General features: G+C 44.2%; 1 protein-coding gene across 3 annotated transcripts in view; it reads left to right on the forward strand.

Annotated features, from left to right (window-relative positions):
- Positions 1 to 13,463, forward strand: part of Fam184b (family with sequence similarity 184 member B) — a 109,429-nt gene that overhangs the window by 59,071 nt on the left and 36,895 nt on the right. For all 3 annotated transcript variants that reach the window (XM_026403476.2, XM_026403485.2, XM_026403468.2), the window contains 2 exons: positions 8,062 to 8,172; positions 9,576 to 9,683. In XM_026403476.2, the coding sequence (XP_026259261.2) occupies positions 8,062 to 8,172; positions 9,576 to 9,683 (219 nt within the window). The remainder of the gene's footprint in view (positions 1 to 8,061; positions 8,173 to 9,575; positions 9,684 to 13,463) is intronic.

Raw genomic sequence — 13,463 nt, forward strand, 5'->3', positions numbered from 1 at the left:
TTTGGATAAGTGGTCATAACAGATTGCTGATGGAAATGAGGAATATTCCTTTGGAAATTGAAGTGAAAGTCTCTCTTGTCACAACATTGCAAAGAATTTGACAGAACTGTGTCCACACCCAGGAACTTTATTGACAGCCAGATTTAAAAGTGATGAAGTGGGATTTCTGGCAGAGGAAATATCTAAATAACAAAGCATTGATGCTGCTGCTTGGTTACTTTGAACTGTGGGCATCAGGAGCAAGGGTGTGACCAGAAGGAGGAAGGTGAAATTCAAAGGGAAGCAGAATGAAAATATATGAAAACTTTGCAGCTTTGATAGGGAACAAACAAAGAAAAAACAGGTAAGGGAGAGGCCCTGCGTCTGCTTGCTGAGGGATTAGCATAGATAGAAGGGAGCCATCCAGCTGCTCCTCATCAGGACAATGGGAAGGAGGACTAGAGGGCATCTGACATGTCTGTCAGGCTACCTCTTCCATCACAGCCAAGAAGCCTAGAAGGGCAGAACCCACTCAGTGAACAGGCCAGGGGAGCTTTCCATGGCTTGCTGCCCAGGCCCCCCTCGGGATTCTGCTCCCTGTTTTCCAACAAAGCACTCCTTGGCCACTACAGCTATGGTTCAAACAGGTGTAGGCACAGCTGGTGCCACTACTCTGAAGGGATCCCAGGTGCAGACCCTGGTGTGCACAAGGTGCTGATCCTGAATGTGCGCAGGATCAAGAGCTACGCTATGACAGCTTCTTGAGATGCTGAGATTTCCAAGGAAAGTCTGTGCAGGCATGGAGCCATTGCAGAGATTCTCCACTAGAATGTCCCGTGGAGCATGGGAGTGGGACCGCTGCTTTTTTGAGATCCGGGAAGGTATAGCCACCAGCAGTGTGCAGTGGCAGCCTTGAGAAGCCACAGGTTTACACCACAGAGCAGCCACTTGCTCTGCAAGCAGCAAAGCCACGGGGCATTCTGCCTCACATGGCCTTCTCTTCCACCTGGTGTACACAGAATGCCAGAGTTGGAGCTTTAAGATAATGTCTGGGGACTGGGGCTGGGGCTCAGTGGTGGAGCACTTGCCTAGCATTTGTGAGGCACTGGGTTTGATTATCAGCACTGCTTATAAATAAATAAAATAAAGGTCCATTGACAACTAAAAATTATTTAAAAAAAATAGATGCAATGTCTACCCTGATAGATTTTGCACTTGCTATAGGCCCGTTAATTCTTTCGACTTGCCTATTCCTCCCTTTTGAATGGGTATATGTATATCCTGTGCCTATCCCTCTGAGGTATAATGGAAGTAGATGATTTGTTCAGATTTTACAGACTCACAGCAGGAGTTTGCTTTGAGTCACAGCTGAGAATTTGGACCTTAGAGTCAATGCTGGAATAAGAGTTTGGAATTATTTGGATAGAGTGTATTTTGTATGTGAGAAGGAAATGAGTTTGGGGAGCCAGGGATGGAATGCTATGATTTGAATATGGTTTGCTCCCTCCAGAAATTAGGTTGGCATTAATCCCCATTGTGAGTGCAAGAAAGTCTATTTCCTGTGCCTATATGAGAATTCAGTGCAAAGAGGCTTTATGGAAATATTCTATAAATGCTGTAAATCAGAGGCTCATATAACCCTTTTCTCCAGGGTGCAGCAATTCATATCTTTGATAGCATTCATCTCTTTCCTTGACTTGGTGGTGGTTTTTTCTCTCCTCTGCAGTTGGAAGATCATTAACACTTCCTGTTGAAATCCTCTTGCTCACTCTGAGCTGAACTGTACATGAACATGCTTCTTACTAGCCTGTGCTTTTCAGATGACTCAAAAATTTTGTTTTCTGACAGTAACCCTCATGATTCTGCACCTAAAAGCAAAGCTTATTTATGACAAAAACTATTGCTAAAATCAGTTACATCTGTTTGTAGGGGATTTTTTTTTCACTTTAGGTCCATTTGTCAAGGTAACTGTGACCTGGAAGTTGTGCTGTGAGAAGATAGAAATAGCCATTCCTTTTCACCAAAAATCACTGTGGCAGAGTATTTTCATGTACTGTTACAATGGGCAAGTCTTGGCAGAGTTAGTATCTGGATCAGGAAGCATCTTAAACCAAACTTTGGTTTAATACAAAGCTTTGGTAGATGAGAAGTAATTAATGAAACTTTCGGGGGAGGGGGAAGACAGTCCCAGGGATTGACCACTGAGCCACATCCCCAGCCCTATTTTGTACTTTATTCAGAGACAGAGTCTCACTGAATTGCTTAGCACCTGGCTTTTGCAGAGACTGGCTTTTAACTCTCAATCCTCCTGCCTCAGCCTCCCAAGCTGCTGGGATTACAGGCAGGGACACCAAGTCTGGCTATTAATGAAATTTTTAAAAATCAGAATTTTTTGCTGGGAGTTTCTGATGGCTGCTTAAGTTATCTCAACTTGTTAGGTATCAAAGGATGATAGACATTGTTTTTATGAAATCAACTCCCCAAAACAAAAAGCTCTGCATAAGGGTTTCAGGTTTCCTTAAGAAACTGTATGTGGCTTGGTGCTATACATCTCTGTCACGTGACTAATTGTGTGACTCAGAGAAAATGCTAAGAGCCACCCCAGGGTTATTGTCCTGGGCTAGGCTTCGCCCCACAGAAAGGGTAAAAACGTCCTTCAAATGATCAGCAGCACATTTTTTGGATATTCAAATCAGAATCCAGGGAAGCAAACATGACTTCTCTCTCACCCCTAACATGTAATCAGTCTTCTTGTCTATGAATTCTGTCCTATTCTGATGGTCCTGGAATATCTCCACATCCCTCTGTCCTCAGTGGTTCCACACTGACCTAGTCAGCTGTCATCTCTTGATGGACCAGGTAATAACCTGTCTGTCTGCAGTTCTCTACTTCATGAAATCCAGTCTCCATTCCAGCAGAATCTTTTATTTTTAAAAATATTTAATTGATTTTATTTTTTAGATGTATGACAGTGGAATGCATTACAATTCTTATTACACATATAGAGCACAATTTTTCATATCTCTGATTATATATAAAGTATGTTGACATCAACTCGTGTCTTCATACATGTACTTTGGATAATGATGTCCATCACATTCCACCATTTTGCTAACCCCCTGCCCCCTTCCTTCCCCTCCCACCCCTCTGCCCTATCTAGAGTTTGTCTGTTCCTCCCACAGCAGAATCTTTTGAAAACTCACCCTTGGTCTCAAGCGATTCAGCAACTCCCAATCATTTCCACAGTGGAGTTCCAGTTCCTTAACAGGTTTATAAGACCTCCCAGAGACAGGCTCCTGTTGGCCTCCCCTGCCTCATTCCACACCTCTCCACTCCAGCCTTCATTCATTCCATGTTCTTTCCCTCTGGGCCTTTATTCATGGCTTTATCTTCCCACTCCCAAATTCACCTGTCTAGTACTTATTGACCTACTGATCTCAGTAATCTAATATTCCCAGTTTAAATATAAATCTTTCTACAAGTCTTCCCTGTCCATCCTAGTGCTGCTGGGGTCTCCTACATGGCACCCCTGCCCCTCCATTAGCATAGCTCTTATCACACTGTCTTCATTTATTAATCCATAAAAGCTGTAATGGCAGTACTTAATTGCTGTTCACAGTGCATTTTTCACTGAGATGTGTTGTTCATGACTATGTCCAGCAGTGTGTTGGAGCCAGGTAACAAAGGATCATGAAAGGCAGTTGTCATATCTGGTCCCAACTTTGTGTTCAGTAAGGTCATTGCAGTAATTTGACATTGGCCACAGTAGGAGGACTCATACCATGAGAATCACCAAATGCAATGATTTGTTTTTATTTTTATTTGTTTATAAAGCCAATTGTTAGTCATTTATCTGAACACACTGACCTTATCCCTAGCCCTTTATCATGGTAATTGGCATATGGTAGCTATTCGGTTAATAGTGGTTAGCTGAATGAATAAATGACAGGTTTCCGTTTGATCCCAGAGCAGCCCCAGTTATACAGACTTTTGCCCACAGTTTCCTGTATTTTGGTTCAAATGCCCTTCACCGCTATGAAACAGAATAGAGTCCAGTTCAAGCAGCTTCTCCACCCTGCTTTGGGAAGCATCAGGGTCCTGCCTCTGGGAACCCTCTCAGCTTCTCTGGAATCAAAAAACCTTTCATTTGGGCATGCCTCTATACTGGGTGCCACATTTTCCATAAGAAATCAGGAAAGAAGCACAGCCAAGCAAGCCTTTCCCAGGTTCAAATCTTGACTTCTAAATTTACTGACTGCATGACCTTGGGCAAGTCATTTAACATCTCTAAGCTCCATTTTATATCTTTATAATAAACTTTAGTAGTAGAACCTAAAACAGGAGTTTTTCATAAAGGTCGAAGAGATAGATCATCTGTAAAGTGCCCACTAAATATATGCATTCAGTAAATGTCAGCCACAATTACTGTGTCTGTCTACTCTAAATTAGATCATAAAGGTCCATAATCAATTGGCAGCATAGAAGAGATGCTGTCAGATACCATAGCCTCAGATTCATAGGAAATGCTGGGGTGACCCTGGGCTTAGTTCTTAAACCTTATTAAACCTCTTCTACTTTCCATTATGTTCTCTCTCTAGCTCTTCTCCTCCAAACAGATGCTTTACTCATGAATGTATAGCCAACTTAGAACTCTCCTGGTAACATAGACCTGTATATCCAACTATCTACTTTGATATCTAGCAAATGTCTCAAACTGAACACATGCAAGGAAACTCTTCAGACTCTCCAAACCTTCTCCTTCTCTCTTGTTCTCCATCTTAGTCCATGGATACACCATTCTCCCCTTGCTCAGGTCAAAACCAGTGGTGTCCTCTTTGATGCAGTGTTAGACAGCTTTGTGTTACCATATCAAAATATCTCAGGTAGTCAACCTATAAAAAGAGGAGATTTATTTTTGGCTCATGGTGTTGAGGCTGTAGTGGGGCAGCACATCATGGCAGGAGTACTTAGTAGAACCAAGCTGCTCACCGCATAGCTGAAAGTGAGAGAGAGGAAGGGGAGGGCTAGGGTCCCACAATCCCTCTCAGGGCCATGTCCCCAGTGACCTAAGGACTTCCCACAGACCCCATCTCTTAAGTTTCCACCACCTCCCAATAAAGTCCAGCTGAGTACTAAGTCTTTAACCCGTGGGCCTTTGGGGAACATTCCTGGTACAAATTATGGCAGGTGCCTCTCTTTTCAGCAGGTCGTGTCACTCTGCATTTCAAATCTACCTGGAGCTCTGCCCCTGCCCACTACCCACCCTGGGGCCATGGGTCCAGGCACCGCCAGCTGTCCCCTCAGTTATTACAACAGCCTCCCTGCGCCTTCCCACTGCCCCTGCTGCTCTTCCCATACTACCCTCTTCATCAGTGTGACCCTGGGAGAGAAACCGGCAGTGATCTTGTTAAATATAATTTGAACCATGTCACTCCTCTGCCCAGATATTGCATGGCCTTCATTTTACTTGTAAATTTTACCAAGATATGTAAGGCCTTGCACGATGTCCCTCTAACTTCATCCCTAACTTCCCCCTCCTTCTCTCCAGCCCAGCCACAGTGGCCTTCCCGTCTGTCCTGAGAACGTGCCAGGGTCTTGGCAGGTCCTGCAAAGCTCACACCCAGACATCTACTTGACTAGCATTTCAGTAACACAGGATTTTACTCAAAAGTCACTTTCTCTGACCAAATTATCTAAATTTTAACCCCTCCCCAATACTGCATAGTTCCTGCCCTACTTTATTTTTTTAATTGATGCATTATAATTATATATTATAATGGGGTTTGTTGTTACGTACTCTTACGTACACACAATAACAATATAATTTGCTCAATGTTGTTCCCTGCCTTTCTCTGCTTTTTTTTTTTAAAGAGAGAGTGAGAGAGGAGAAAGAGAGAGAGAGAGAGAGAGAGAGAGAGAGAGAGAGAGAGAATTTTTAATATTTATTTTTCAGTTCTCGGCGGACACAACATCTTTGTTGGTATGTGGTGCTGAGGATCGAACCCGGGTCACACGCATGCCAGGCAAGCGCGCTACCGCTTGAGCCACATCCCCAGCCCCTCTCTGCTTTTTTTTTATTTCTCCATCCAACATAGTGTTTGGCATACTGTACTTATTGACTTTTTTTTTTCACTTAAATTTAAGCTCCTTGGCACATAGGAACTTTGCTTCCTTTTTACTCCAAGAACGTGCCTTGCACCTGATAGTGAATCTAAGCCCTTGTCCTGGAGCAGTAGAGTGTTGGTCTGAGCCAGCTGGGGCAGCTTTGGCAAGCACTGACTGTGACTATGTGAGCCCACTCTGCCAGCGTGGGCCTGAGGCACAGTGAGCCAAGCTGAGGCAAGCCAGGGTTTGCTGACCTGTCACACTGGCAGCATCCAGGGGCAGATGCCACTCCACATAGTGCCATAGCCCAGAACCCCAAGAATCCACAATCCAAAAACCTCAACCTCCTGCTTCCCAAGGAGTAGTGGGAAAACAGAAGTGGACCCGACCTAAATGGGATTGCAGGGCTAACCAACAGTGTTGATACTTTTCCAAATCCTGATTGGCATAAATGTGGACCAATAGCAATGATAGTTTCCAAACTCTGTTAGCATAAATTTGGACCAATAGTGTTGACCCAAGTGCCATATGAACCCCTAAACAAACAAGTGGCAACCCCTGTTGGGTTTCCTCTAGTCCTCTAAGAGCTCTGTTTCTTTTCTTACCACATGAATCAATCCTACTCTTTTGCACTCTCTCTTCCTCATCTGTGTATTTAATTCTTTGAATTCATAAGACAAGAACCTGGAAAAAAATTGGAAGTGAGCTTCTGGGGTCTTCATAACTGTAGGCCTCTGCAGCCAAGAAAGTCTGGTATGCTGTTAGCAGCTAATCAGGTCAAGGAAGATCTGCTGGTCTCAGTTCTGAGAGTGGCAACCAGCAAAGCCCGATTCTCCTTCACTACCCTAATGGGTGTGTTGCAGCTCTTAGTGGCAGGCTATGCCCTCCAGTGGTGCAGCAGATCCCAGAAGCTTTCCATCAACTTCTTTCCAAGTTCTTTTTGGATGAATTTAAAGAATGAAATCCATGAACAAGGAAGAGTGAGTGCAAAAGAGTAGGATTTATTTGTGTGGGAAGAAAAGAGACAACTCTCACAGGGTAGGAGGGAACCCAATAGGGGTTGCTGCTTGAGTGTGTTAATCTAGGGGTTTATTTAGCACTTGGGAAAATGCTATCAGTTTGAATCTATGCTAATCAGGTTTGGAAAAGTGCCCATGCTATTGGTTAGTCCTGCGATCCCGTTCAGATTTGTTCCATTTCCATTTTCCTATTGCTTCTTGGAAAACAGGAGGTTGAAGTCTGATCATGGATGCTTGGGGGTTCTGGGCTGCAATAGTGTGTGAAGCAGGCCTCTGTCCCAGGCTGTTCCCAGTGTAACAGGTCGGCACACCCTGCCTAGCCTTAGTCCTGGCTCACTGTGTCTCTGGGTCATGCTGGCATGGTAGGCTCCAGCTGGCCATAGCTGGTGCTCACTGCCTGTGAGCACTTACTGCTCAGCATGTAAGTAACACAGCAAGTCACAACAAGGTAAGAATGTACTAAGATGGGTGGTGACATTCATCCAGAATTTCCCTTCATCTGGATCCAATCTGTACTGAGGCTCACAGGCTGTCGGGAGGGACCACCTGGGAGTCAGCCCTGTGAACCCATCATTCTGACCAATGTATGAATCGAATACTGTTGAGATGGAGAGATTCTGTTTTACTTTTAACATTTTCCCTCATCTGAGAATGTAGTTAGGTTTTTGACTTATGCGATACTGAGACTTTTGTTAGCAATGAACATTTTCTTTTCTTATTTGATGCTAGAAAACAATCAAGTGTCTACCCCATCTTAGCCCACCCTCAAATGTATCATACATTTTGATACGATTCAAGGCATGTTTTCTTTTGACCTCTTGTACACTTCTGGTCCATGTTCTGACAGTGTTTTCTGACTAACCTTCTTTGATCCCCTTGGAAATACGTCAGGATGTGGACAAGTAAGGGTCCTATTTTCATGCCTGGGGTAGCTAATATCCTTCTAATCACTGCGTAGGAAGTAGAAGCACAGTTGGAAGAGGTGAAGAAGAAATCAGAAAAGGAAATCAGGCAGCTGGAGGAAGAGAAAACAGCCCTAAATGTGAAGCTTCAGAACTCTCTGCTTGAGGTAAACCCCCAAAATGCAATGCTTGGGGATGATGGTTTGGCTCCTGGAGGTTTCTGGCTGAGATGCCAGGAGTGTCAGGAACCGGCCCCACCTCCTTATATCCTCAGAACAAAGAAGAGGGCACTGGGCCAGGAAGACTGTCTTGGGGGCATAAATTTAACTGCAAGTAACAGAAGCCTGATTTATAGAGGCTTAAACAAAGAGGCCTGTAACTTCTCACATAAAAGAAGGACACAGGAGGCAGCTGGCCGACTCTGTAGCTGAATAGTGCCAGCAGTGGCCAGCAGTGGCGCATCTGCAGTCTCCCCAGCTCCAGGGCACCATTATCACTTCTGTGGGCCCGAGGCACCTGTGCCTTCCTGGATGCCTTCCTTTATAAAGAATAAAATTCATCCTTTATGATTGTGTTGATTGCAAGATGAAATAGTCCAGGCTGTGTTTTTTTTTCCTTCTGATTTTAAAAGAAATGAAAATGTTTTTATGAGCCCTTAAAGGTATTGAAGAACTAGCAGAAGAGGTTTAAAACATGGTCCCTAGGGCCATTTCTGAGCCTGATTAGACCAAAAAAATAGAAGGAGGTTTTCTTTCTCTACCCTCCCTCACCCTCCCAGATGAAATCTGTGTCTCCTGCCATCCCCAGGGGCATGGATTGGTTCCTCAGCCCTGGCCATGCACCACAACCTCTGGGAAAATTGTTTTTCTTTCTCTTTTCTTGTTGCAGTGTCTCTTACTTGCTAGACCAGCATGTGCTATAGGGAACTTATGTAAAAGAAGCCATGAGCAAAAGAATGTAGATTCTTTAGAAGTACATATCCATGGAGGTCAATCCAAAGAATGAATGAGGGTGACAGAGGAGAAGTGGGGGAGGATGATGGGTCAGGGAGATGTAAGAGGTCACAACTGCAATTTGTGCTTTTATTTCTTCAACTGAGCCGTGAGCATATGGTGTTGATTATATTCTTCTCTAGCTTTTTAAAAAATATTTCTGAAATTATCATTTAAATAAGAAACCAATGAGCATGCCATGCCTGAGACTATCAAGCAATGGGTTGTGGTGAAAAGTCTCTGTAAAGAGGCTTCTATCCTAACCTAGGCTAAGGTGAATCTGCAAGGAAAAGAGGCCCATTTCTCCCCCTTCCCTCCCTTCCTGCTACTGCTCACTCCTGTTTTTTACTTCCTCCCTTCCTCTGGAGCCCTGATGCCAATCTTCATATTGTACCTGGGCTACTTTACCCTGCTGGTCTTGAGGTGGCTTCATATATGCATACGAGACCAGCCCAGTTATTCTGAATGGGACACGTGGGCCACATCATAGAGATTCAGAATTGATTCCAAAATTAATAACCATATGCAGGTGGGAGGACTTCATTTCATCACCTCGTGTTTCTTGTCTTCCGTTTCAGGTTTTAAGGCTGGAAGAGTTTATCCAGCAGCACAAGGTAACTCCCCGAAGAGCAGAGGAAAGCCCCCAGGAATCTGACTGCCAGCACTGCAGTATTTTGGAGACCCAGGTAACCTTTAGTTTTTTCTGTCATAGTTAAGGATATTTCTACATCCTCAGTGACACATACTGATGTTAACGGGCTGCATGTCCCCTCTCAGCACTGCCAAGTGCCTGAGGGGTAGGGAAGTCACCACAAAATCCATTTGCAAAAACCATGAAGGAAATAGAGTTCTGAGTAATTATCTTTGTGGCCTAAAAAAGAAAAAGGCTGGTCAGATTAATCTTGTCTGAGAGCAGTCTGCCTGGCAGATGGGAGGGGCCTTTGACTCTGCCCAACATTAACCACAATAACAGCTTCTCTCCACCAACCCCAACATCCTGGATTCCGTCTACTCTCATCATAGCCCTCCCATGTGAAGGTGCCTTTCAGAGAAGCTTCTGGATGGTAGAAACTGGCTTCTGAATGTCCTGTTCATGGTGAGCTGTTGTTTTCCTAGAACTTCCATAATGAATCACCACATATTTGTTGACCTAAACAGTAGAAAGTTTCTTTCTCATGGTTCTGGACACCAGACATCTGAAATCAAGGTGTTAGTAGAGTTGGTTTCCCCGGAAGCTATGAGGGTTGCTTGACCCGGGCATCTCCCCCACCTCCTGGTAGCTGGCTGCTGGCAATCCTCGGTGCTCCTTGGCTGGCAAACCCAGCTCTCCAATCTCTGCCTGTCATCAATGGCCTCATGGCCTCCTTTCCTATACAAGTGGTTCTTCTTCTTTCTTATAGGGACATCAATCATTGGATCCAGGACCCACCTTAATCCAGTACAACCTCATCTTAATGTATTATATCCATATAGACTGTACCCAAATAAGATCACATTCACATGTATCAGGACTTAGTACTTCATATCTTCTTGGGGGCATAAATCAATCCACAGCAGATGCTTCATGGACACTCACTGACATCCATTGTGTAATGTCAAAGATGTAAATAGTCCCCTCAAAGTTGATGCTTGAGTACCCTTTTGGTTCCCATTTTGATAGTACAAGTCATAAAAAAAAACCCACTGCCTTAAATTTTACTTATTTTATTGCTGCCCCAAAAGTTCAGTCCATTTCAGACTTTAGGTAGGAAGACACTAACGTACCTGAGTCTGAATCTTCCCATGTTAGCCCCCTGGATCTCTTAATCACCCATGTCTGTACAGCTCAGTGCCTTAGGAAATGTAATTCCTCACCACTGACCCCAGTCTTGCAGGGCTCAGGCACAGTCCTATGACAGTCCCCATGGCATGCTCTCCTGGGATGATCCCTACGCAACCACTTACTCACCAGGGAAGAAGTGAGCCAAAAATCTAATGCACGTAGATTTGATAATAATTAATATTTATATGGGAACTGGTCAGTAATAAGACACTGTTCCCATCCATAATTTCGTTGGAGTTTTACAACAAACCTGCAGTGTACCCATTTTAAATACGGGGAACCAAAGGTGAGTAGTTAGGTGACTTTCCTTTGTCACTAGAGATAAAGAGTTGAGCCAGGACTACTGACTCTTACCCCCCATCTCACAGTGAGAGAGATAATACAACCAGTATGCCTTTCAGATACAATAGCCCCCAACTGTGTGTCTCAGGGTTAAGGAGAGTGGCCAGGACTCCCTGGGGTTCCTTCTGACACCAAACTGAAGGAGAGTCCTTCAGTAGCACCCTCATCCCTGTGTGAGCCTGGAGGAGAAGCCTCAAGGAACATAGGCATCTTCTTTGGCAGCAGTGTTCCCTTCCTGACCTGAGTCCGTCGCCCTCCTTTCTGAAGATTCTGCCTGAGAAACATGCAGATATTTTCACTCTCTTTCCATTTCTTAAGAACCAGCCTCCTGAGCTAGCGTTCAAGACAAAACTTCCTGGCTCCAGGGACAGCTGAACTTTGCACTGCTTTGTGTGGGATTTCTCAGAAAAGTTGTTTCTCAAATATTCTAGTATCTCTTAGCTCCTCAAAATGACTGCTGCAGGAGGAGGGGCCAGAGTTGGCTGGGGCCTCACTGATGAGAGTAAATTTAAAGCAAGGGCGGTATGCTGGAGAGTGAACACAAGGGCAGCCCAGGAAGGCTGGATGGCAGGCTGTGTTTTTAGGAGGGAGCACAAACTCGTGGACACTCTGGGTATGTTTCAGGGCTGCTGATCAAGGGTCTCATTGTCAAGGTCAGGTTGTCCATGAGCCAGCACTGTCACTGCAGCTCGGGGCCTCTCAGCTTTAGCACTTGCCTTTTCATAGTGGATCATTCTTGGGTGTGGATGCTGTGCTGTGCATTGTAGAGTGTTTAGCAGCACTCCTGGTCTCTACTCACCAGATGCTAGTAGATCCCCACCCCTAACAAACTGACTCAACCAGAAATTACCCTAGACATGGCCAGATGTCTCCAGGGGCAAAATTACCTCCATTGGAAAACTAATGCTGCACTGAAACAGCAAATCCTGGGGAAGCCCAAGACACACGTGCACATAAAGGACCTTGGGCTGCTGAACCATGAGAGCAGCCCTCATCTGGTCCCTTGCTGAGCTCAGTGTCTAGAGAGAAGTGTAGACTCCTCCTACACGGAGTTGCAGGAGGGACCTTAACAAATCCAAGGCCTGCTTGATTCAATACAATATGCACATTACTCATTCATTTCAGGGCCATTTGTGGAATACTTGGGATGTACCAGCCTCTGAGCTGAATACTAGATAAATATGCATAAACAAATAACTTTAAAACGATGTGTACATTTAGAATAGAATTAAACATGTGCTGTGTTTTCATTTAGGTAACTATTATGCAATTTGCAGGTACTGAAATTTCCTTCAATTAAGTTCCCTTTTCCAAAAAGTAATCCATGTACATAGTACAGAATTCAAAGATATACATTGAAAAGTATCTACCCTCCCGCATGCTTTCTGTCCTAGGAAAACTACTTGTTTTGTTCCGTTTTATTTCTTAAATGCCCTTTTAGAGCTATACTGTGTATTTACAGGCATAATTATGAGTATTTTCCCATAAATAAGGGCATATTTTCCTGTGCTCTGCTTTTTTTAAATTAAATCTCATATTTGGACATTATAACAGGTAAACTTCCACACAACTTCATTTTAAAGAAAAAAAACTGTCTAATTATCCTTTGTACAGAATAGCCACAATGTATTCAGTCTTTCCTTTCTGGTGGGCATTTAGATTGTTTCACTGTTGCAGGTCATATTTCAGTGGATAGCACTGTAGAGGGTATAGTATAGTAGGTGGGCACATTCACCAATGAACAGTAGTGCCTGAATTCTTGCTTACTGGATAACCTTAGATAAATATTTTAACAGCTCTTTGTTTCAACCTTCTCATCTGTAAAATGGGATACCACCTATCTCAGAGGGTTTGTAAGAGCTAAATGAGTTAGTATCTGGTACTCGGCATGAGTCACTAACTCTTTCTGTTGTGGAACTTGCTGGGTCCAGTGGCATGTGAGTGTTCAATTTTGATATCTTGCCTCCCATTGAGATGGCTCCTGCCACAAGCAGCACACCTGCCTGTTTCCACACATCCTCACCAACATAGTGAGTTATAAACTTTGCCAATCAGAGACTTACAATTTACTTCAAATATTTTGGGCAGCCTCCTGCCAGGCAGCTGTGCCTCGCCCTGGATACTGTGTGAGCAGCACCCTGAGCGCAACAGACTTGCAACCCCACAGGAGGAGATGGGGTAGACGTTAGGCCAAGGAGGTTAGGGGCTTGAACAATCTAAAGGTTGATCTGCTGGGGGGACAGGGCCACCAGAACAGGGTGCTCAGTAACAGCCTCCCTGTGATGTTCTTGCTGAGTTGGGG

This window comes from Urocitellus parryii, chromosome 10 (assembly GCF_045843805.1).
Source record: "Urocitellus parryii isolate mUroPar1 chromosome 10, mUroPar1.hap1, whole genome shotgun sequence".
Classification (NCBI taxonomy): domain Eukaryota; kingdom Metazoa; phylum Chordata; class Mammalia; order Rodentia; family Sciuridae; genus Urocitellus; species Urocitellus parryii.